Source organism: Plodia interpunctella, chromosome 30, assembly GCF_027563975.2.
Source record: "Plodia interpunctella isolate USDA-ARS_2022_Savannah chromosome 30, ilPloInte3.2, whole genome shotgun sequence".
NCBI lineage: Eukaryota > Metazoa > Arthropoda > Insecta > Lepidoptera > Pyralidae > Plodia > Plodia interpunctella.
Genome location: NC_071323.1, coordinates 239,732 through 265,077, shown reverse-complemented (window position 1 = coordinate 265,077; position 25,346 = coordinate 239,732). Strand labels below are relative to the sequence as shown.

The 25,346-nt window shown below is 34.8% G+C and overlaps 2 protein-coding genes across 4 annotated transcripts in view; one reads left to right on the top strand and one right to left on the bottom strand.

The window, feature by feature from the left end:
• Window positions 1-582: 582 nt before the first annotated feature.
• Window positions 583-15,382, top strand: LOC128682562 (uncharacterized). Of its 2 annotated transcripts, none has more exons than XM_053767349.2 (6): window positions 583-782; window positions 2,439-2,933; window positions 4,141-4,222; window positions 5,067-5,197; window positions 6,471-6,657; window positions 8,124-15,382. In XM_053767349.2, exons 2-6 carry the CDS (start codon window positions 2,439-2,441, stop codon window positions 8,300-8,302), a joined length of 1,074 nt encoding a protein of 357 aa, XP_053623324.1. In that variant the 5' UTR covers window positions 583-782; the 3' UTR covers window positions 8,303-15,382. The 2 variants fall into 2 exon arrangements, with proteins under 2 accessions (XP_053623324.1, XP_053623321.1); XM_053767346.2 differs by having other exon boundaries at window positions 584-937.
• A 1,394-nt stretch (window positions 15,383-16,776) lies between these two features.
• The window catches only part of neur (neuralized), a 43,207-nt gene continuing 34,637 nt past the window's right edge, over window positions 16,777-25,346 (bottom strand). For both annotated transcript variants that reach the window (XM_053767220.1, XM_053767219.2), the window contains exons 2-4: window positions 23,955-24,127; window positions 22,158-23,270; window positions 16,777-21,384 (exon numbers count right to left, since the gene is read on the bottom strand). In XM_053767220.1, coding sequence (XP_053623195.1) covers window positions 20,950-21,384; window positions 22,158-23,270; window positions 23,955-24,127 — 1,721 coding nt within the window. In that variant the 3' untranslated portion in view covers window positions 16,777-20,949. The remainder of the gene's footprint in view (window positions 21,385-22,157; window positions 23,271-23,954; window positions 24,128-25,346) is intronic.

The window sequence follows — 25,346 nt, the reverse complement described above, 5'->3', positions numbered from 1 at the left end:
TAATTATTATTGACAATATGTCAGAATCTAAGCAACATAATGCAATGAATTATATACCAGATTTTAAATTAAACCACCCTTTGTACAACTCTGAAAACCGCATCAAATTCCATTTAGTAGTTTTTGCATGATGCCCGAACAAACAGACCGATCGAAATTGCCTATTATACTTTTATCTATGCTGTCGACTATAGCCTAATTATTAACTAATGACAATTTTTTTGCCACTGCGTTGTCATTTGACTTGGTGAGTGACGCGTCAATAAGATTTCGCTGAAATATTTAAACCACAAAGTTCGTCGCTTCGGCTACCACGTACAGGCTCTACGACTTAACCTTCTACCACATTTCAGCGAGGGCGGGCATAGATAAAAGCAAGACGATTGAAATAACCTATTATTTGGTCACCTTATCTTGGTTAATTGGTAGAAAAGGTTTTGTAAGTAATAATTATGTGTTCTGTTGAAGATGAATCCTAAAACGGTTGGTGACTAGACTTCTCACAATTCTCCCAATCATCCAAAATCCTGTAGTAGAACAATAAAATTTATGACTGGCAACACTTGGGACAAACGTCAAACAATGGATGACGCTTTCGATCCGCAATGCCAACTTCAATTATTTACATTAGCGACTTTCTAGTAATTTTTGTAATTTATATTTTCAACCTTAAAATTATTAATTTAAAATGAAATTTTCGTAGTGTTTTGTAATTCCATAAGGGTGTTAATAAATGGCCGTAATTTAACGGGCCGCCGCGTTGAATAGACTGTGTGAGCGATGTGAGTGAAAACTTGTTATTATTAACCGAGCATAACCTTTTATTCTAAGTTTCGATTTAATTTATTGTCTAAATTACTTGATCGTGCATTAAACGTCCTCAATGTGACTTATTTTAGTGATTAATTCAACTATTTCATGTGATAAACTGTAAAAGGTAAGATATTATTTCATAAATATTAGTATTTCGTAGTCGTAATTAGATCAAAATCGTTCTTACGCGGAACTTTTTAATAGCATGTGCAGTTATGCCATGAGATCCGAGTTATTGTTTAGTACTTTTATTAAATATAATGCCATTTTAAGGAGTTTTATTCATTTTTAAAAGTTAATATCGGCGTTTTCGTAATTCGAGTCGTATGCATATTGTTTGTTTTTCATAGGCGTCTATTCCAGCCAGCATTGAAATTGTTTTAGCTAATGTATATTGTTTATTTATTCATCCTTTTACGTTAGTTTTTTTGTTTGTACCCCAAAATTTTCAACCATTTTCTATGAAATAATTAGTAGATCTATGTTTTACATCATATTTTACAGTTAGGCATACAAATAATTTGGTGACTGACAGATACAGATAAAAACTATATTCGTCTTTTGTTATTCTGCTTCTATTTTTGGATTTGATTGGAACTTGGATGGACTTATAAATAAGAAATGAAATGTTCAATTCAAGCTTATTGCATCTTGGTACTTACATGATTTGTATTGTAATGTATTTTTATTGAAATGTACACATATATTTTATTAAACAATCTAAATTTTTGCATATTATGTATAGTAGGTACATTATTGTAAAATGTTTAACTCACACTGTATACCCAACTGAAAATCACATCAATCAATCATTTCTTTTTCATAAAATAGTGTTGTGGTGGTTGACAGAGGTAGCTAGTGGTGTAGAAAAATGTAACATTTTACAAACAAGTTCAAACAGACACAGATTTTAAGTTTTACACTTGTTACATGTTATTTATATAAAACGCTAAAGTAAATGAAATAAAAATTTATTATTATTATTAAATAAAATAATTTATTTAGAAATTGAACCTTCACTCACTATTTCACGTCATATTCTAAATCAACCCTCAGATCCAGGAGATTATACAAACAATTGAACAGCAATTGGATCACAATCTGATCGGCCCACACTGGAACTAAAAGGCGCTACTGAATATTTACCGAAGCTGCAAACTGCTAGCTTTTTGGAATTACAGCTGTTTAAAAGAGATCCTGAAAGAAATACATTTAAACAATGTTAAGTTAAAGCATAAATATGTTTTGTCTCGCTCTGTCAATGGCAAATTGTGTAAAGAGTGATAGTGACAAAACATACTGTAGCTCAAAGAATGCTTTTATCATTTTATTATTAACAGAGAAGGTGTTTTTGGATCCTTGGTAGCCATATGAGTTTGTATAGCAGTTTTCATCGACCACCATTTGCTTTCGGTAAAGGAAAACATTGTGAGGAAACCTGCACACTGGTTGACAGTTTAGTTCAGTGTGTACGCGACTACCTGCCACTAGATGGCGGTAAGTAGTCGTAGAAGTCTAGTCAGATGCCTTTAGGCGGCTGGAATAAAATCTGACACCAGTGTTAGCAATAACACACTCGATATTATGATGACCCAATATAAATTGTATAACTCAAATACTTCCAGATGTTCTGTGTACAAGAAAGCGACTCCCACGCGGACCCGTTCTCAAACGACAAAGACCCGTTGAGCACTAACCAATCGGAGTCCAGCGATGAGGAGCCAAGCGCGAAACGCCTCAAGACCTACACCAGCCCGTCACTCAACCTGAAAGTCTACCAAATACCAGCGTACAGCACACCGAAATCACTGTCAATCTTTCCGGTGTCCCCGAGCACACAACTGCCGAAATTTGTCAACAATCCGCTGAATTTGGCCAATCCGTTGGCACTAGCGACGAACAACACAAACAATGTAGTGAAATCTTTACACAGTCGGTATTCCTTACCAGCCAAATTGACAATAACACCAGTTCAAACGCCCGCGAAGACGGAGATCGGGGAAATCGTGAGGTATAAGAAAAATGGTGAGATAGCCAAGAAGAGAGGCCCACCGAAGGGGTACAAAAGGAAGCCCAAAGTCGATCTGTCTTGCAGCTTGACCAATGGAGCTTTGTTACAGGTTAGTAGCGTGTGGTCCCGCCCTTATAATAGGACCACATCATATTCAATTTATACTAGTTTTCGCGCAATTACTTCACGCTTCAGCTTATATTGTTGTATCTCGGGTTCTAAGCAACGTATCGCGATGAAACCTATACCAGATTTTAAGTTAGACCTTCTGCTATACAACTGTGTAAAGGGCATCCAATTCTATCCAGTAGTTTTTGCGTGATTCGCAAACAAACAGACAGACAAAAATTAAAAAAAAAAGCTTAGCCCCATGAAGATCCCTAAGAGTACAAGGGTAGGGTCTGTACAAAGTCCTTTGCCGCATTAGTTTGTCTGTTCGCGATAAACTCAAAACTACTGCACGGATTTTCATGCGGTTTCCACCGATAGATAGTGTGATTCCTGAGGAAGGTTTAGGTGTGTAATTTATTGTGTTTTTACCCGAGCGTTAGTCATAGTTTTGTGGGATTGACGAATAACATACGTATATATAGTCAACGTGTTTAGGATGATAACAATGTGTTTCTGTAAAATATTATTGTGCCTATTTTTTTCTCACTAAATACTTTAAAACGATATTAGATGTATTTAGCTAAATAAATTACTAGTTGTTCGCCACGAATTATTAGACCTCTCGAACACAATACATTTTTACAAAATTGTGAATATTTCAAAAACGACTGAACCGATTTTGATGCCCCACGAACTTAAAAATTATATTGGCATATCCTACATACCATTCAATATTCAAATTCAAATCATTTATTCAGAAATTAGACCTTCACAGGCACTTTTTCTCGTCAATCTTTAAATTTATAGTTATTTCTCACAAGCTACAAACTACTGGCATTTCGGAACGACCACTGCTGAGAAGAAATGCCGAAAGAAATTCATTTGAACAGTGTTGGTCCCTATCATGCCAGATCGGCTTACCATTATTGTTTCTTACAAAAAAATTTTTTTTTCTTTTCTTTCTAATAATATATAAAAGTACATAATGTACATAGTCAAAAGGTATATCAAAACAGGTTATGATCGTGATCCGAGTGCTGATTATAATATATATATATATATCGTTATTCATTAAAATCACCACCAACCAACGGTTCGAAAGTTGTCGCGTTACAAATACACATACATATATATACATACAAAAATAAGTATTTTTGCCCCGAGTAGAATGTGAGACCTCGCTAACTTGTTGGTCGTTGTCTCAGGCGCAGAACACGATACTAACGAGTCTCCTCGCCGCGGACCCGGCGCTGGCCCCGCGCCCGCCGCCCGCCGCCGCGCCGCGGGGTGAGTTTGTCTTTTTTATTGTTTACTAGATGTTGCCCGGGGCGTCGCTCCCGTGGGAATTTCGGGATAAAAAGTAAGAGTACCCTATGTGTTATTCCAGGTTATATTCTAGCCGTGTACCGAATTTCATAACAATACATCCAGTAGATTTTGCTTGAAAGAGTAACAAACATACACACATACTCGTACATCCTCACGAATTTTCGCATTTATAATACTAGTGGGATATTATTTCTTTGTACACATTCGCTTTGTGACTTAAACATTTAGAAAACAAATTAAAAAACCCCCGACTTTCAATATTCATTTCGCTACAACTTTTGAACGACTGAACCGATTTTCATCAAACATATTTAAGTATCACCGCATAAAAATTAGCTATGTAGAGGGTGGGAATGAGATAAATATAAATAAATAAATATATTAGGACAAATCACACAGATTGAGCTAGCCCCAAAGTAAGTTCGAGACTTGTGTTATGGGATACTAACTCAACGATACTATATTTTATAACAAATACGTATATAGATAAACATTCAAGACCCGGGCCAATCAGAAAAAGATCATTTTCCATCATGACCCGACCGGGGATCGAACCCGGGTCCTCTCGGTTCAGTGGCAAGAACTTTACCACTGCGCCACCGAGGTCGTCGTCGAGTAAACAATAAAAAAGATAGTAAATTGGATGTAGATTGGATATAAGTTTATTCAGTAAAACTTACAAAACAATAGTAACTTATGGTAGCCGCCTTACCCTAACTCAGTAGAAACATACAGGATGAGTTGCGAGTTAGTATATTTATAATTTGCAATATAATTTATTGTCGATAATATTTAATTTCAGGCACAGAATTAGTAGAACTGGATCTAGATCCGGAAGACTGGTTTCCCACTGAACCGTACAAGATGGTGTTCAGCCGAAAGAAGAATCCCAAATGGAAGAGCTTCCCGTACAGATGCGAGCACTGTTTCAAGGTGAAAAAAATTACATTTTGCAAATATTGTCTAAAATTTGTCGAATGTGTTGCTATTCGAGAATATCTCACATCTGAAAAGTTAATACAAATTTTCTGAACATTATGTACTTTTATATATTATTAGAAAAGAAAAAACATTGTAAGAAACAATAATGGTAAGCCGATCTGGCATGATAGGGACCAACACTGTTCAAATGAGTTTCTTTCGGCATTTCTTCTCAGCAGTGGTCGTTCCGAAATGCCAGTAGTTTGTAGCTTGTGAGAAATAACTATAAATATAAAGATTGACGAGAAAAAGAGTGCCTGTAAAGGTCTAATTTCTGAATAAATGATTTGAATTTGAAAATGTAAGTTTTGCCACAAAGTTTTATTCTCTTCAGAGAGATCTAGCTAGATGCATTCAACGCGTGCTAAAAATACATTTCTTTTTACAAACTCAGTTTACAAACCGTCGAGGAGTTCCCTAGTCTGGAGCCGATCCTGTATCACCGTCAACTCATGCTTATCATAATACTTCTTTTCGAGTGTGTTATTGCTAACACTGGTCAGTTAGATTTTATTCAAGTCGCCTAAAGGCATCTGACACGACTACCTACCGCGTCTAGTAAATTATCAACCAGTGTGCAGGTTTCCTCGCGATGTTTTCCTTCACCGGAAGCAAGTGGTGGTCGACGAAAACTACTAGAGTCAGATTGGTATACAAACTCATGTGGCACGAGTAGGATTCGAACCTGGGACCTTTCGGTTCACATGCGTCTTAACCACTGTGCTGGACCATCACCTCTTCAGTGTATGTTATGTTTGTATATTTGTTACTCTTTTACGCAAAATCTACTGGAAGGATTGTTATGAAATTTGGTACACGGGTAGAATATAACCTGGAATAACACATAGGGTACTTTTTATGCCGAAATTCTCACTGAAGCGAAGACCCGGGGCGCAGATAGTCTATACTCTATACTATTATTATTAAAGAGGTAAGCGTTTGTAAGTTTGTATGTTTGAGGCGGGTAATCTCCGAAATTACCGAACCGATTTCACAAACTCTTTCACCGTTAGAAAGGTACATTGTCCAGGATTGCTATAGGCTATATTTTATCTCAAAATTCCCATTCCAATACGTGAGCGAAGCCCCGGGCAATATCTAGTATTATATATATATATATATATATATATAAGCCGTAGTTTTGAACATCTAAGCACACATAAGGACAGACAGCGGGAAGCGATACTATTTTAGTAATACATTTGGATCTTAAAATGTTTCACAGGGATACCGCGTGGCCTCAACACTGATCCAACACGCGGCGGAGCGCCACGGCAGCGTGCCCAGAGAGCTGGCAATCCCTTGTCCGTGCTGCCCTCACGTGTCCACCAGGAGGAAACTACACAAGAAACATCTGGAGTCCCATGAGAGCCGGAAGCATAGGATCTTCTGTCTATATTGTTTACCTCCACGTGAGTCATGTTAGCCTAGTACTTTCAGTGAATTTTAGTTTTCTACTTAATTTTACATGGTCAATTCCTGGTGCAAAAGGTAGGTTAGTGACTAAGGTGTGCGGGTCGATTGTCCTACCAATCAATACCGTGCCCAGAAAGCTGGCAATCCCTTGTCCGTGCTGCCCCCAAGTTACATGAGAAATATCTGGGTCCCATGAGAGCCGGTAGAATAAAGATTTTTATTTACTGTTTACCTCCTCGTAAGTCATGTTAGCCTAGTACTTTCAGAAGTAAATTGCAGGTATTCTACTTCATTTTATAATTTTTTTTTATAAAAAGGTGGTTTAGTAACTAAGGTGTGCAGGTCGATTGACCTACAATTCGATACCGTGCCCAGAGAGCTGGCAATTCTTTGTCCATACTGCCCATTATATATATCTGTTTCGTAATAGTTGGAAGCATATGATTTCTGCCTTTATTACTCGCCTCCTCGCAAGTCATGTGTGCCTAGTACTTTTTGAAGGAAATTTATGCCAGCTCCGCGCTGTCGGCGAACTCGGACACGCGCCGACGCGAACGCGTGAACATTGCGTAGTCAGTATGAGTGCTTTTATATACCGCAATGAAAAACCAGCAATGTATACCGAATCCGCCAAAGTTTGGCGAACTGTTCGACGACAGTGTGGATTTGGCATTACGTTTTTATACAGTAGCGCATTCTACTTTATAAAGCGCCAATGACTATCAGAGGTTTTTTTTTTACCAAATACCACGAAAATCACGTACTTTCGGGATAAAAAGTGTGCCTATGTGTTAAACGAAGGTATCAGCTAACTCAATATCAAACGTCAGAAAAATTGGCCCAGCCGTTTAAGCGTGAAGGAGTAACAAACATACAAACTTTCGCCTTTGTAATGTTAAAAATGGAAATGAAATAATTTATTCAGAAATTAGACCTTCACAGGCACTTTTTCACGTCGAATATTCTAAATTAAATGATATTTACCAAAGCTACGAACTACTGGCATTTCGGAACGACCACTGCTGAGAAGAAATGCCGAAAGAAACTCATTCAAAAGTGTCGGTCCCTATCATGCCAGAAGGGCTTACCATTTTTCAAATGTAAATTTATGTATAATTTTTTATCAGTAATATAACAATGTAAGCACATAATAAAGTACATGGTCAAAAGGTATACTGAAACATATTATGATTGTGATCTAGTGCTGATTAAAGGAAAATAATATATAAATAAATATATTAGGACAAATCACACAGATTGAGCTAGCCCCAAAGTAAGTTCGAGACTTGTGTTACGGGATACTAACTCAACGATACTATATTTTATAACAAATACATGTATAGATAAACATCCAACACCCGGGCCAATCGGAAAAAGATCATTTTCCATCATGACCCGACCCCGAGTTCGATCCCCGGATCGAACCCGGGACCTCAAAATAAATATGAATTTCTCTTTCCAGCTGATCCTAAAGAGCCATATGTCAAAGAATCAGAGAAGTATCCATATGACAAATTCCCCCAATACTGGTACGCTTCGGAAGAATCGCTCAGACTCCACAAGAAAAGGAAACACCCCGAAGCAGCCATGTTTAATTACAATTGGTTCGCAACATGGGCGGATTACACGCCGAACAGCTAATAATCCGTGAGTTCTTCTCAATTTTGTCGTATAATCTGTTTTTGTTGTGTCTATGGGATTATATTGTGGTCTATATTTGTAGATCTTTCTTTTTGTGTTTTTTAAGCCGCGTGTCTGAGACTCTCGGGAGTCCGTCAGTGCCTAAGTTTGGGCGTGGGACACGAATGGGGTTTAATTGTAAACCAGAAATGTGATCAGTTTCGTAAAATGTTATCTTCAATTTTTTTTTTACTGTAATATATTGAGTGGTTAAAGATCGTGTTTTTTTTTTTAAATTAAAATGTCGATTAATTTTAGTACAAGTTCATATTAATTAATATTTTATAATTTTCTTACAAGTAGCGACAGCTCGAAGCTAATATTTTTAAATAAATCAAAATATTGTACATTTTGCGAAATTTATTATCACATTTTTTTGTTGTTTTTTTTTATTTCTATTTTCATTGACGACAGTTCAGTATTGAGGCTGACAAATTGAATAAAAATCGTATTTCTTGGTATTCCAATAATGACGCTGGCAACTCTGACAGTAGTAGCTTTTAGTGGTAGTAAATTTAAAAACGGTAGTTTTGTAAAGAGTATTTGTATAGTAGATTTTAATGCGACTGGCAACACTTAGTTTTTAAAAAATATGATCAAAATATTCCAAGGTATTTTTAAAATAATAGTTTTAATGATAGTGCATATAAGAGTGTGTGAAAAGCATATATACTTACTTAAAGTATAAACCAAAACTATTTTTTTTACCACGAAATTACTTATATAATAGAAAATAAGACTCTGTATTATAGAATCACACAACGTATGTGTATCTGTGTGCCCACACACTACAAGTGCAACCAATTTAATACGTCACACATTTGACACGTCGTACGTCAAAATTCATAAATGTATCCTTGTAACGGAGGGCACACAATATTTATTGTTCCAAAATCAGAATTATAAAAACTTTATAGCATTAAAATAGTATATAAAGAGAAAGAACAAAAGGAATTTTTTGACAGTTCTAGCTATAGGTTGACAGATGTCAAATGTGACATATTAAATTGGTCACATTTTTGTCAATTTATTTTATATCACAACGAAAAATAAAAAAATCTTCACAAATTATTCCACACCAGATAAATAATTTTATTCGAAACTATTACAGTTTTCCATTACACAATGTACAGTTAACTAAATCAAAAATGGTGGCCGCCGCAGACACTCATATCTTCCAAATTATAATCGTTTATTCAGAAATTAGACCGTTCCGAAATGCCTGTAGTTTGTGGCTTGTGAGAAATTACTATTTAATATAAAATTGTCGTGAAAAAGTGCCTGTGAAGGTGATGACACTAGGATATAATAAGTTAAAAAGATATCGTACGTACCTATTATATACCTACGATAATAAAGGTCTGTTATTATTATTTTTTTTATTTCCTGGCTCCATCGTTCGCCAAAACTATGATTTTGCCAACGTCAAGGTTGAGATTGACACGGAATGTAATATGTTATAATATCAATATTGATACACGGTTCAGTTCACTTTCTGATAAAATGTCGTATGTAATCTGACAGATAAACTGTGGAATACAGTTTTAACGCTATCTGTTGGACATGTTAAATATAGGCTATCAGATAGTTTATCAGCAAGCGATGAAACAGACCATGAATCTTATTGTAACAAAACAGACATATTTTAATCAAAAATTTTTTTTAATGTGCTTTACGCTTTATACATAAAGCTGTAATTTATCCCAAATTCTTTGAGGGACTTTAAACGAAAAAAAAAGTTTTATTATTAATTTTATTTTGAAATATATATTTCTGTATATAATTTTCAATTCAAATCATTTATACGGAAACCTTCACAAGTAATTTTCACATCAAACTTTATATAGTAATTTCTCAAATAGCTGAAAACTAATTTTATCACATAGGCAGCTAAGTTTTTTATAATAAAAAGCGTGCCTTTATAAAAATACGGCATTCCTTCATAAATTAATAAAAATATGATAATATTTAAGAATCTATCATTTTCATTCGCATTACTTTTGTTGGTTCTATACAGGAAGATTTTTTTAAAATATTAATTCCCGTAAATTAATTAAATTTTATTAGAAAATACTAATAAAATTTATCTGACGCTTCAAACAAAGCATAGACACAAAAAAATATTTTCAGGAATTCAGTCGACTGTATTAGAATCTGTCGGTGTGGAGAATGGATAATTCCAGTCGACTTTTATCACCAATTTCTGTAACAATTTTGAAATGTGAAAAAAAAATCATTGTAGAGTTAAAGCGCCACAACATATTTGTATTAATATATTGTATTGTATTAAAATAAAGGCCTGTCTAAAATGGAGTGTCATTTTCAGTGTACGCATTTTGGGTTTGCGTTTTCTTTTGCAGTCTATAGTAATTGAATTCATTGTCACGTTTTTGGAAAATTTAAAGAAAAAAAGTCTTCTTGTACACATTCCAAGTAGTGTAGTGTAAGAGCCTAGGATACATATTTTTAAACGGCATATTTTTAACGCCGTATCCAGTAACACATGTACAAAATAGTATATAGCAATATTTTTTATATGAATTTTGATGCATTTAATATTGTAATCATGGTTAGTCTAGCGATCGGACAGAGAGCTTCATAAATATGTTTTTATTTATTTATTTTTAAACACATGAAATAATTATAACTTTTAATAATACAATTTAACTTTCTTTTTATAGTATGGTATCAAAAGCAAAAAATCCTAAAGACTACTTGGGTATACATCAAAACAAGCAACTTTTATTCTACGAGTTTTCGTGATTCGTAGTGTTTTTTTTTTTTCATATAAAAAAATACAATCTAATCTGCGATTCTACACATGTTAACTCTATGTAATAGCCAAGCAACACGAGACAGTACACTAGCGCTGTGTAGCGGAATCGAACGTAGAGTTAACGTTTTATAGAAACGACATTAAAACTAAAAAATATATTTTTTATTTTAGTTTTAATGTCGTAGAACAAAAGGTGTTAGTCTCTATGTACCTTATGCGCCTTTGGAAGGTTATGCGTTAGATACCAGTATCCCTATATATATTCGTTTTTATTGAATTTTTATTAAAACAATATTTGAATATGTCATTTTGAATATATGTTGAGCTCTCTGTCCGTTTCTTCTGTAATAAAATAGACAGGTGTTGCACCCTATAGACCAAAACTGAACAGTATTAGTGAAATTATATTGTAATTTTTTATTTCCTTAGACATGTATTCGTAGAATTTTTGACGCTTGTTAATTTTCGTATATAATTTTTGTTTGCAATAAGAGCAGAGCCTTTCATGGATCGTGTTACGTAATTACCAAGTAGTATTATAATGTTTTACCATAGATTTAAAACGTGAATCTTACGCGAACCATTTTGAAATGATTATTTTCACATCACGTCGACGCACTCATCGATCAAATTTGAACAACCGCGACACTAAATTATTTCAACTAAAGAAAATTTAAAATAAAAGTTATAAGTAATAAACACAATTAATTCAGGCAGCTTAAATTAAGACGTTTTTTTTACAATAAATTTGTAATATTTTCATTTTAAATTGGTTATTGTAAAAAGAATTAAGCAAACAATTTTATCTTCGTCTTGTAACATTAGTTTTTATGTAAATAGTGCAAAATTAAATTATATTTTTTTCTCGTATGTGACGTCAACGCCGCACACGCGGCAACATTTCAAAAAAGAATTACAATGTTCACCCGTGTCTTATATCTAAATTGTATATTGACTATTATATAATGTAATCAAATGAATTATTACATTAAATAAAAAACAGCCTTTAGATAAAAGAAGCCTTTTTAAAATTGTGCCAGTGCTATACGCTTTAAGAATATTTAACTTCATATATGTCGTGGAAAATTTTATGTAATAAGTATGTTGGAATATGGGATTGCCTGTTTAATACGTTAAATAATTCAGTCGATTTTAGTGAGCATGAAAATTCCATCAATATTAACAAAAAACAATGAAAAAGTTGTTGTTTCTCGAACAAAAAAGTTAAAAAAATTAAAGTCTAAATAAAATATTGTGTCTAGGAAAAATATATTATTATTTAAAACGTCTAGGCACCTACAGAAGACAGGTTATATACATATAGCTATGACTTACTGTATATAAACTTGATAATAAAAAATCGTATACAGAGTTACTGGTATCAAACGCAAAACCTCCTGAAGACTACTTGGGCACATCGAAACAAGCAACTTTTATTCTACGACTTTTCGTGATTCGTAGTTTTTTTTTTCATATAAAAAATACAATTTATATTGCGATTCTACACATCTCAACTCTATGTAATAGCCAAGCGATACGAGACAGTACAGTAGCGCTATGTAGCGGAATCGAACATAGAGTTAACGTTTTATAGAAACGACATTAAAACTAAAAAAAGCGAAAACAATGTATTTATCGCGTTTAGACAAAAGTCGTAGAACAAAAGATGTTAGTCTGTATGTACCTCATGCGCCTTTGGAAGGTTATGCGTTAGACACCAGTGACCCTGTACTGCAATGCTACCAAGTGGGGATTGGAATTCAATAATAAAACATTAACAAAATCACAAATAAAACGTGGACCTCATTTACACTAATTTATTGAATAAAATCATGTAAAATGCAACCAGCAGATCTCATTTTTCATATGTGTTTTTTTTTTCTTCCGAATGTTGATCTAATGTACATAGTAATGAAAAAGTTTTAACTGTAAGTTATTTTTTAAGAAAATTAAAAAAATAATATTTAAATCATTTGTCGGGTCACCATTGAACATAATTTAAAAAAAATAGTTTTTTCGAAAAAAAAATATCGCATTTTAACATCTTGTAAACTGATTAATATTATAATTTGTTTTAAATAAAATCTTTTCAGTTTTTCATTAATCAAAACGTTTACCATTAAATAACATATTTCGTTTGATCAATGTAAAAGTTTTCTATTTATTTTAAACTAATTTATTTAATTCAGTATTCGTTGAGAATTAATAGATGTAGTTTTTAATAGACAATTGTTAAACAGTCATCTTAACATGAAGCCGTTTAAACAATCGTTTCATGACATGACTTAACAGACCATAAGGAATATGTTTTGTCCCGTTCTTTCATTCTCAAAAAGGAAATGTTTTAATCGAAAATTGCCTGCTTCACTTCAATAATGTATATTATTAAAATGTTTAAAAAATATTAAGATTTTCTATATATATATATATTTTTAAAATTAAACCCTATATATTTTTTAAATTAAAATTAAAAAAAAACCCCTTGAACACAAGTGAGTGTAATTTTGACTCATTTGTGTTTAAGGGTTTTTTTTTTAAACAGTCTTTTTCAACTCTCTTTTTTATATGAAACTTTGAAATCGAGACAAAACATATATAAAATTGATTTTTATAATAATTTGGTAACTTTTGTATAAAGATTTGAAACAGTTCTCAATACACTAGAGCATAAGTGATTCGTAATAGTTATCACATTGCTTTAGTCCCAAACACAGAGGCTTTATCTACCTCGTTAGGGGGAGCCCACACAAGAGGGTAGTGATCGAATCGTAGACAGAGAAAACTAGACATAATATGTTTCGCTTCGTTCGTACAAAAGAGAAACACTTATTAGATATATATGAGAAAAAAACAGGACGGAGTGCTAATATTTTTTGTCCCTCAACGTGTCGGTTTTACAACGCCAGACTTGTCGCTTTAGGTGGGCCGGGATTTTGTGTATGAAAATGTTTATATTATCTCATTTAAAAATATGACCGTGGTCTAATCGTGATCATCGCGCCGGACTGCTACACTGGAGGTCCCGGGTTCGATCCCCGGTCAGGTCAACATGGGAAATTATCTTTTTCAAATTGACCTCGGGTGTTTATTCGTCCTGGCTTCGCTCGGATCACACCATAATAAAAAAGTAGCATAAGGTTACTCTTGAAGGTTTTGTCTATTTCCGTGCCAAATTTTATCAAAATCGGCCCAGTAGTTTTTGTGTTTATTCATTACAAACAAAAATACAAATCTTTTCACTTTATAATATTAGTAGTTATAGTATCGTTGAGTTAGTATCCCGTAACACAAGTCTCTAACTTACTTTGGGGCTAGCTCAATCTGTGTGATTTATCTTAATATATTTATTTGGTTATGCTACGTCCTTGTCTTTATTATTGTTTCCCTTTCCATATGGATAATTAAACCGAAAAAAGTCTAGTTTTCTTTGTTATGATCTGCGCCGACGCAAACTAGTGAAAAAGAAGGTGGCTCCATTACAATATTTTTTTAACATTAATTCATTCACTAGTTTTCAAATGTGTTTTGCGAAGTGCCTTTGGCTATTGGACTATGAATATGTAAATATTGCAGACGAGAATTACACGACTCCAAAAACTTGTGTATCATTAAATTTAGGATGATATACATCACTTATTGACGTCAAAAAAATTACTTAAACTAAGTCTACTGCCGGCTTCCAAAGCGCAGGTGAAGAAGAAGCGGCGCAACAAACTTCACCGCAGCCTTTTCTCCAAGGACGTCAATTAACAAATGTGTTTTTACAAAATGTCAGGGCGTCATTTTTGTTGACATTTCGCGGCGACTTTTTTTTATATTTTGAAACTAATTATTGCCCGCGGCTTCGCCCGCATTAAATTCGTGCATCCGATAATAATTTATTATCGTCAACATCTCGGGTTCTAAGCAAGGTATCGCGATGAAACCTATATCAGACTTTAAGATAGACTATCCCCTATATAGCTGTGTGAACCGCATCAATTTCCATCTAGTAGTTCTTGCATGATGCGCGAACAATCATACAGACAGACAAAAATAAAAAAAAAAAAAGTTTTGGCTTCTATTAGTCCCTATAATTACTTTTCGTTTTATTATATGTATAGAAGATATAGAATTTGAAAATATAAATTTCTTTCATGTAATTCTCGTCTGCAATCGATCTACCCATCGACTTGGCAGTAATACTCGATTAGAATTAATATAAAATTAAGGATAATTAATTTTGTACAAGTATTTTGTAAATAAAATTGCATTTTGTACTGAAATTTCTTTTGTTTCATTTCAACATTGAACCCTGCTTTGCTAGTTGAAGCGGTGGTGGTGTAATGGTTAAGACGCCCGCCTGTGGATCGAAAGGTCACAGGTTCGAATCCTACTCGCGCCACAAGCCATACCAATCTGACTCATGTATAGTAGTTTTCATCGACCACCACTTGCTACCGGTGAAGGGAAACATCGTGAGGAAACCTGCACACTAGTGGACAGTTTAGTTCACTAGTGCGTATGCGACTACCTGCCACTAGATGGCGGTAAGTAGTCGTAAAAGTCATGGTAGAATATAAACTGGACTAACATAGGGTACTTTTTATCCCGAAATTCCCACGGGAGCGAAGCCCCGGGACGCAGCTAGTAATTGTGACACAGGCGAGCGTTGCCATCCCTAAAAAATCTTTTCACACCCTTTTAATGATGTTGATGGATTATGCTGTTGCCTTTTTTTGCTTAAAAAAATCAATTATTCAAAGTATCAAAGCAGTTTTAGTCAGGTTATATGGGGTGGCCATATGAAGAGAGGCAGCGCCCTCATTTTTTCCATACTCTTTCTTGGCAAGCTGTACAATTCGTTTTGTAAGTTATGGCAACTGTAGCCAATAAAAACCCGGAAAAACTGTCTAATAAAATCCTAGAACCACATAATGTATAGTATTACTGTTTTCGTTATTTATATGAAAGCTTATAAAATAAATTTATAAAAATGTGGCGCTAGTGTGCGTGTCTGCTTGCAGAGGATCGACAGAAAATAAAAGTATTATTTCTTGAATTTTCTTGTTGTTCTATGCTTAAAGTAACTTGAATAAAATCTAACAATAATAAATAAATATATTAGGACAAATCACACAGATTGAGCTGGCCCCAAAGTAAGTTCGAGACTTGTGTTATGGGATACTGACTCAACGATACTATATTTTATAACAAATACATATATATATATAAACATCCAAGACCCGGGCCAATCCACAATTATCACAACGAGTACCAACAGTGGTCGTTGTCAATGAGCCATCGGTTTAATACTAGCGTTTGCCCGCGGCTTCGCCCGCGTTTATATCCCACGGCAACTATTTTCCGGGATGAAAGGTACCCTATGTCCTTCTCTGTACCTTAAACTACGTGTATGCAAAAAAAAATCAAGTTGGTTGAGCAGTCAACGTGTTAAGCGTTTAAGTGGTAACAATCTTACTTTCGCATTTATAATATTAGTTAGGATTTAATATTTGAAATTTGGTGTCCTATTTTATCGTCCTCTTTTAGGGCGACACCACACACCGATCTCTATTATTTTCCAAATAGCTAATTTCTGTGCGTCGTTTTAGGAGAAAAGTGCAGAGTTTAATTTTGCACTTGTATGGTGGAAGGTAATAAATTAAAAAATAAGATATATATTTCAATAACTTTTTATTTGAAAACTTAACCTAACCTCCAACGTCGTTACAAGATGCGCTCGAAAAAAAAACGAAAATAAATTACTAACGACTAGATGCCAACGCTGTACACTGCCAAGCGCGCTCTTTTTATTTATTTCAATAAAAAAACACGATCACAAGCTTGGCCGATATATGTTGATACATAAATAACGGTAAAAACATTTGTGGTAGAAAACGAATTAGTTACAGGGGAGAATTTCAAAGAACAACGCAGAACAGGAAAATACTACTGGCAACATCAAAAAAATATCCATGAAATATCTATTTAAATCTGATAATTACGATAATTTGGTGTTGCCATCATAAATGTGTTTATGATTTTTATTACAATAAAATAAATTATCTTGACTATCAATTTTAAATAAATATTCATCTATGTATCAACATATCCGGATTATTCCGTATATATACAACTTTTCACTTATAAAAAACTTACAATAGATTTGGCTTGCAAAATATCTGTGGCGCTAATTATTTTTTAAACTGGTCACACTGTTTTGGTATAAAACGTAGGTATATAGAAAAAAGTACTTTGACAGTTTGAAATACATGTTAAATTAAAATTTCGCTTGTTTCACCCCTTTCTGATATAATATCATATTGTTATCTGACAGATAAAATAGCTGTTGGAAGTGATTGGCCAGTTAGTCCTATCTAGCAATTGTGAAACAATTTTTAACATAGCTTTACAGACAACATTTAATTTACAGACTATCAGACACTTTATCAGCAAGCTGTGAAACGGGTCCTTACTCTCTTATTCATAAAACATTCAATCGCCTATATTGGTTAAAATATATTATACCTCCGTCTCATTTTTTCATTAATTGAAAGAACGAGACAAACATATTTTTGCTCATTGATAGCGATTGATGATATTATGTATAGAAGGGACAATTTATTGACAAATAATAACCTAAAAGTCACTTAGATTTTGTTTTAAAATTAGAAAAATATTAATTACTGTCCATTTACAAATGCCGTGTACATTATCACCTATTATTATGAAATAAATATATATATATAGGTCGTATACTAAATATAACTACATTTTGATAATCTGATCTTTAAATTAGGAAATACAAATCAAATGAGCCGTCTTTTTTTTTAAATTTGGTTTACTTTTTTATGGTAAATAGGCTCCGACAAGAAATTTAAGTGTCTTAAATGATACTGGCTGTATATTTTGGTATGAAAGTAAGTAATTGGTAATCAAACAGAGGAATGATTAAAATTATATTTACAAGATCGCGACGATATATAAAGTACTTCTAAGAGAGAAAAAAAAATATTATCAAAGAAAAAGTTGCGTTAAATTAAATGACAGCGACAAAATGATATGTAAACAAGACAAATTTACGATACAAAATACAAAAAATGATTGAGCAAAGAGGACAGTCAGCTTCACATAAAATCGACATGAAAACTTAAGTAACAAAATTAAAAAAAGTTGTCAAAAACGCATCTTGATGCGGTACAACGGAAAGCGAAAAATAAAAGGGTGATCTAAAATTTAAAGCTATGAGAATTGCTATTGTCAAAAAATACTTTAAAGTGACTCTCGTGACACCGTGACGAGTGAAGAAAAAAAATATCTTCTACGCGATCTACAAAATTTAGCACTGGCAACACAGCGAAGTAGCTTTCATCTACCGGCCTATTACGCTAAATGATCGATCGCTGCGATACCATAGAGAATCACCATAAAATATCATAGGAACTCACGTTTATAACTCAAAAATCTATGGAAACAATTTACTTTTTGAAAATGTTACCATAGATTGTTCAAGATTGTTTCTGACAAAGACACTTTTTTATATACAGATTTGTTTATTTTAGAGTAAATAGTCGTGTAGAATAGTATTATGCAATTTTATAGTACCCAGAGAGGCTTTTTGGTCACTTTGACACTGAACAACTCTTCGTATGGGAGCAACCACGAAATCGCATAAAAAAGAAAGAAAAAACGTTTATTTGCTCACACATATTAGTACATACAGCACAGTACAAATAAAAACAAAAAAATCTGTTGTTCCATACATTTACCTTAGGTATTTTATGTTGTATAAATATAAATAAAATATATTAAATAAATAAATAAATATATTAGGACAAATCACACAGATTGAGCTAGCCCCAACCCAAAGTAAGGTTGAGACTTGTATGTTGTATGGAACAGCGCGTCGCTCCCATTAGAAAAGTTTCTCAGTATCACGGACTGAGCATATAGACAAGATGTCCAGTGATCAACAAGTCACTCTGTAATACTCTGTATAGACGATACGTAGAATTTGTAAAATTGAAAAAAAAGTACAAAGACTGTGTCTGGTATATATTATAATATGGTATTTCGGTCTTCAAGGTGATACCTAACTGCACACGAGCGCCACCAATTTCTTTTGTTTATTAGCGAAAACTAAAAAATCCCCTTTCCAAATTATTCTAGACTGGATAAAGGAATTTATTGCAAATTATTAAAGTTTTTTTTTTCCATTACCCGATGTAGTCCAGTCTACTATGAAGATTTTGGTGGCCGACGTTTTCGCTAATAAACTGTGGCGCTAGTGTGCACTCATGTATCTTAAGTGATAAGGTTTATATAAAAATGTATTTACTAAACAGCGACTTAAACAGCCACCTGGGCTGAGCTTACTAACGTTTAAAAAAGATCTTATACAAAATTATAATAATGATATGACAATAATTTACTAAATGCATTATAACTATCACCAATATGTATTATTATGGACGTACATACATCGTTTGCTTAAATATCTATTCACGAGAATCATTTATTGGTTTTTTTTTGTTAAACATTTTTTGAACAAAAAAAAAATTACTTGAACAAATGTGACGTGGATTTGAAATGCACAACATTTGTTATATTCAAAACTGTGTCAAAAAAACAAAAACATTTTCCCTTACTTTTGACGGCATTAAGAAGAATATTTTATTTTTTTAAGACCTGTTATAAAATGATTGCCTTGAATAGATAAATGTAGAATATTCACAAGTTGTTTACGATTCATTTAAACAGTCTAATCTATTATTTCCCCATTTTCCCAATAGCATACAATACGTCATTCTGTCTCACTCATCTTGACTACACAGGACAAAGACAGCATGATATGTTATTTTGTGGTAAATGAGATTTTATACATCCTTACACATTTAACATTCCTAGCAGTGTCTACTGTATATAATATCTATATTTACAGAACCATAGCCTCAAATGATCGAAAAATAAAATATGTCAAAATCAAGTGTGTTTTTTTTTTAATTTGTATTTTTTTTCTCAATGTTGTCAAATGATAAATGTAGAAAAACAAAACTAAATATAAATTCTTAAATAATATTACAATAATGCCATAAATACACAATTAGGTGATGACAATTCGTTTATTATTAATAAATATACGTATTAATAATAAATATTTATGTCGTTAAAAATTTTTCGATTAGGTCAATTGTATGTCCGAGTGTTTTCAAGTCATAATTAGCTCCGAATTTTCAATAATTTACATATTTTAATACCAAATAGTAAACAATTCTAAATACTCCCATTACTATAATATCCTTAGTCCTTTTGTGATTTAATATTATCACAATAAAAAAAAAACTAAAGTGTTTTTTGATACAAATTAACACATTTTACGTATATTTAGAATCATTTCACGTGCCAAAATCATATATATCTAAAAACTAAACTAAATTTGTTTATATTAAGTTATATATTATTATTTTTCGTAGTAATCCAAAACTATAAACTAACCAAATTTTTATATTAAAGGCTTTTAATGACGTGTCGCCTATTCCTACCTTACAAACGAATTAAATACAATACATCGACTTTTAACCGGATATTTGGCATTCAACAGCGCCATCTATTGACGTGTCCGCGAAATCGCAAGCTCAGTGTTGTCACATTCCAAAAAAGAAACTTTTACTCCATTTTTTTATTTTATTAAAAACTGTTAAAACGAATTTTCAAATTATAGAATTCGAATTCGAATTTCGAAGGCAAAGACAGAATTTCTTACAAAACTTTTTTAGGTTTAGACAAAAAAAAAAAAGGAAAAACATCAAGCAGAAACGACAACACAGAACTTGTCAGAAACGCAAACCGATCAAGACTTGTAAGTCCTAATAACGTCTTTGATCTGTGCTCTGCACAGAGGGCACTGACCTCCCCCCTTGCCCCGCCACTGCTGCACAGCACATCTGTAACACATGCACATATGTCCGCACATATACAACACACTGTCGATAGGATTTTCATAACATATAGTACACTCTGTGCCCGTGAGGTTACCCTCCCCGATTACGGAGTATATCGGCTGCTGTCTGCTCGTCGAAGGACCATTTTGAATTCTGTCGGGTAATCGGAGATTTTCAGCTATCCCATTGGGTATTACCTGTTCGTTGCACGAGTTTTGATTGGAGCAGGAGTTCTGGCTCTGACATTGGTCAGTCCTCGGCCGCTGATACGGTGCCGGTTGACAACTAGGGCTTGTGATTGGTTGGAGGTTCGCGAGACAGAGTTGTGAGGATGTTTGGATTGGCTGTAACAATGAAAGGATGTTTGTGATGAAAATTATTCTTTGAACTAATTAAGTATTTAATATAAATATTGTTTATGTCGTATTCTGTGTTAAAATAGTTATAAAGAGCAAAGGAAATTTAAACATCTGTAAATTTTAAATAATATAATATTATTTATTATTAAATAGCCATTCACACAAACAATAACTAGAAAATGATGACCTCGGTGGCGCAGTGGTAAAGTGCTTGCCTCTGAACCGGGAGGTCCCGGGTTCGATCCCCGGTCGGGTCATGATGGAAAATGATATTTTTCTGATTGGCCCGGGTCTTGGATGTTTATCTATATATGTATTTGTTATAAAATATAGTATCGTTGAGTTAGTATCCCGTAACACAAGTCTCGAACTTACTTTGGGGCTAGCTCAATCTGTGCGATTTGTCCTAATATATTTATTTATTTAAAATCGAAAATGCAATAAAAAATGTATAGCATATGTCTAGTTTAATTTTTAACTAGCTTTTTCCCGCGGCTTCGCCCGCGTTTATTTGAAACAAACAGGATTTTCATACAGACTTTTACAATTATAGTAATTTGGGGGTCGATTTTTGGAAAATGAGTAGTCTATGTTTAAAATTTCATTAAAATCAGTCCAACGGTTTAGCCGTGAAAGCGGAACAGACAGACATACTTTCGCATTTAAGCGTTTATAATATTAAAGCATGGATTTTGGTTGATTGTACATGTTTTACGACAAACAAACAACCATAAACACTAACACATCAAGAAACCTACCTCAATGTAATGCGCGCTGGCCAGAGTCAGTCCCTGTTGATGATTGGCCACATTCTGCGCGCCATTCTGCGGCGGCAGACTGACCACCAATACGGTGCCGCCGCCCGCACCCGCTATTGGCGCGGCCGTGCCCGCGATCACGCGCAGCTGCTGCGGCGGCGTCTGCGCAGCCTGCGGCGTCTGCGTGCTCAGCATCCTGACCTTCTGCGTCGCCCCGTATATATCCACGAACGCCCACAGCCTTAACGTGTGATCCACATGCATCACTGTGACTTGTGACGAGCCGTTCCTGCTCACTCTGACTTCGCCGTCCATCGTCAAGGTCACGGCCAGTTCGTCGCCTCTTCGCAAACCGTTGGCTGCATCACGTCTCACCACCCAATATTCCGGTCTGTCCAGCAATAGTTCCGCGTCATCCGGTAAATCGCACGGTCTCAGAGTACCAGGGTCGCATGAAGTCAAGCCGATGGCCAAGCTCCCGGCGTACGCGGCTTCCGTTGACAGTATCTGCACCACAATAGTCTGACCCGGCCTCATCGGGCGAGCAGTGAACACGTAACCTTGACAGAATTCCGCCTCAGTCCTAGCTGCGACTCCCCTATCGCTTATAAACTGGACATTCCTCCCTTTGGTCCTGTGCAAACTTAACGGGACTAATGGATTTGAGTATCTCGGAGCCGGCAGCGGCTCTTCAATGGCTAAACTCCTCATGCTGCCAACTAATCTAGTTTCGTCTTCAGCTGTCTGATTCGTTCTCCGCACTTGATTGGGGACTCTCGGATCGGCGAATTGGACAGCGGTGCAATTGCCGTAAACGTCAACTAGAGCCCAAAGCGGACTGCGAATGTCGACTCCTGAGAAAAATAGACCTTTGTCCTCGCCATTTATGCCGAAGTGGACGTCGCCAGCGGAGTTGACGTAGTAGTACAAAATGTTGTCCTTCTCGCAAAACCGTTCGCCCAGTGCCTTGGCCCAGTTGCCTGGCTTGTTGGTGAGGTCCGGACAGGCGTATTTCGGGAGCGCGTGGGCGAGAGTCGAGGGGTCGTGCGTTGTGAAGCCGAAACGTATGACCCCGCTCCAACTGTTGGAGATTTCGACGAATCTTATGCACACCTGGTGGAGAAACATTGATTGTGTTACAGAATGTCACAGTCGAAGCGTTTACACGTAAACTAGTTAGGTAACATATATTTTGCCGTGATGAAAGGTACAGGCACCCTATGTCCTTCTCCACACTTCAAACTACATACATATTTGCAAAACTTCAAGAAGATTGGTTGAGTATTTAGAGCGGGAAGAGGTAACAAACAATTTTACTTCAATTTATACTATTAGTTCTGATTAGACTTTCACAGCTTTTCACGTCAAATTTTAAATTATATAGTAATAACTGAGCCCCGGTTCTTAAGTTTCGGGATAAAAATTACGTATTATTTTATGTAATTATTTTGTGTAATTCCAGGTTATATTCTACCCGAGAACAAAATTTCATAACAAGAAGAAATTCTTAGTAGTACTCGTATGTATTTGACGACCTCGGTGGCACAGTGGTAAAGTGCTTGCCTCTGAACCGAGAGGTCCCGGATTCGATCCGCGGTCGGGTCATGATAGAAAATGATAATTTTCCGATTGGCCCGGATCTTGGATGTTTATCTATATATGTATTTCTATATAAAATATAGTATCGTTGAGTTAGTATCCCATAACACAAGTCTCGAACTTACTTTGGGGGGCTAGCTCAATCTGTGCGATTTATCCTGATATATTTATTTATTTATTTATATCTCAAACACCAACCTTTTCATTGACCCTAACGGGTCTGGCGCTAAACGCGACGCCTTTGCAGAAGCTTTCCACACGCCTCGCGACGCTGCCGTCACGCGAGACCCTCACATTCTCGCCGTGCACGCTGTGGAAGCTGAGCGGCGGCAGGTTGTTGGGGGCGCCACCGGTGCATGAGGTGCGGGGCGCTGGAATACAAGAGACAAGATGGTTAGGCGATGTCTGTACGGCGTCCACCAATAGTGTGATCTCAGAGGAAGGTTTAGAATTTACCAGCTTTTGCCCATAACTTCGTATGCGAGTAAAAATCCGTTTCCCGCGCGGGATTTCAGGAAATCCCTTCTCGGTGCTCCCCTACACTGTCCTAGGAGCCTACACACAAAATTTCAGCTTTCTACGCCCAGTAGCTTCGGCTGTGCGTTGTCTGTCAGTCAGTCACTCAATATCGCATGCGTTTTATACATAGTTGTATATATAGATTACGTTTTTACCCAAGCGAAGCCGGAACAGATCGCTAGTAAATAATATCAGTTTATAATATTAGAATAGTGTAAATTGTGTGTACGTAATAGCTTTAAATTCAAAACCTGAATCATTTAATCAGAGATTTAAAAGAAAAAAGACGGATTTCATTTGAAATAAGTAGCACCTTTGTACTCATTTTTATAATGTAATTTATATTTAAAGTCTCTTGTTTACATAAATTGATAAATAAAGCGGGTTCTGGGCTCCGACGCGTTCCGGCTGCAGAAACAACCGGAAAAGCGCTCAAATGGGAGAGAACAAACATGTTAATGTGAATGAAACACTCTAGAAAACTCAAGTTTTAAGTATATTTTTCATTAATATCTCCTATGTACAGACAGACAGTTCATGTACAGTTCTATTATATGTATAGATTATATCAGCGTGTTTCAAATTTATCAAGATACCACAAAATCATACAGAGTTTCTAATAAAGCTTCTATATTCAAAATCGACCCCAAGAGAGTGCATTGTGGTCCCCCTCGATCCAAGATGGCCACCTGCGCGGCAGCTGTCACTGGCAGCTTGCGCGTACGCATCCAAGCAATTATACCTCTTATTGCAAATGTTATAAGGATCATAGTTAAATAAATAGTGATATCACGTACGAATATATTTTCATAGAATTATATATCTTACACATATGGTTATAAGGATGATTGTTGGATAAATATAGGTTAGATAGTGATGGAAAATTAAGTAAATGTCAAGATAGAACGGTGTAAGAGCAAGATAATTAAAAAAAAAATGTTTTTTGAGAAATATATAGTCACTGACAGATGTCCAGCGTAATTTTTTTAGTATTTAAAACTTATGATAATATAAATATAAATAAATATATTAGGACAAATCACACATTGAGCTAGCCCCAAAGTAAGTTCG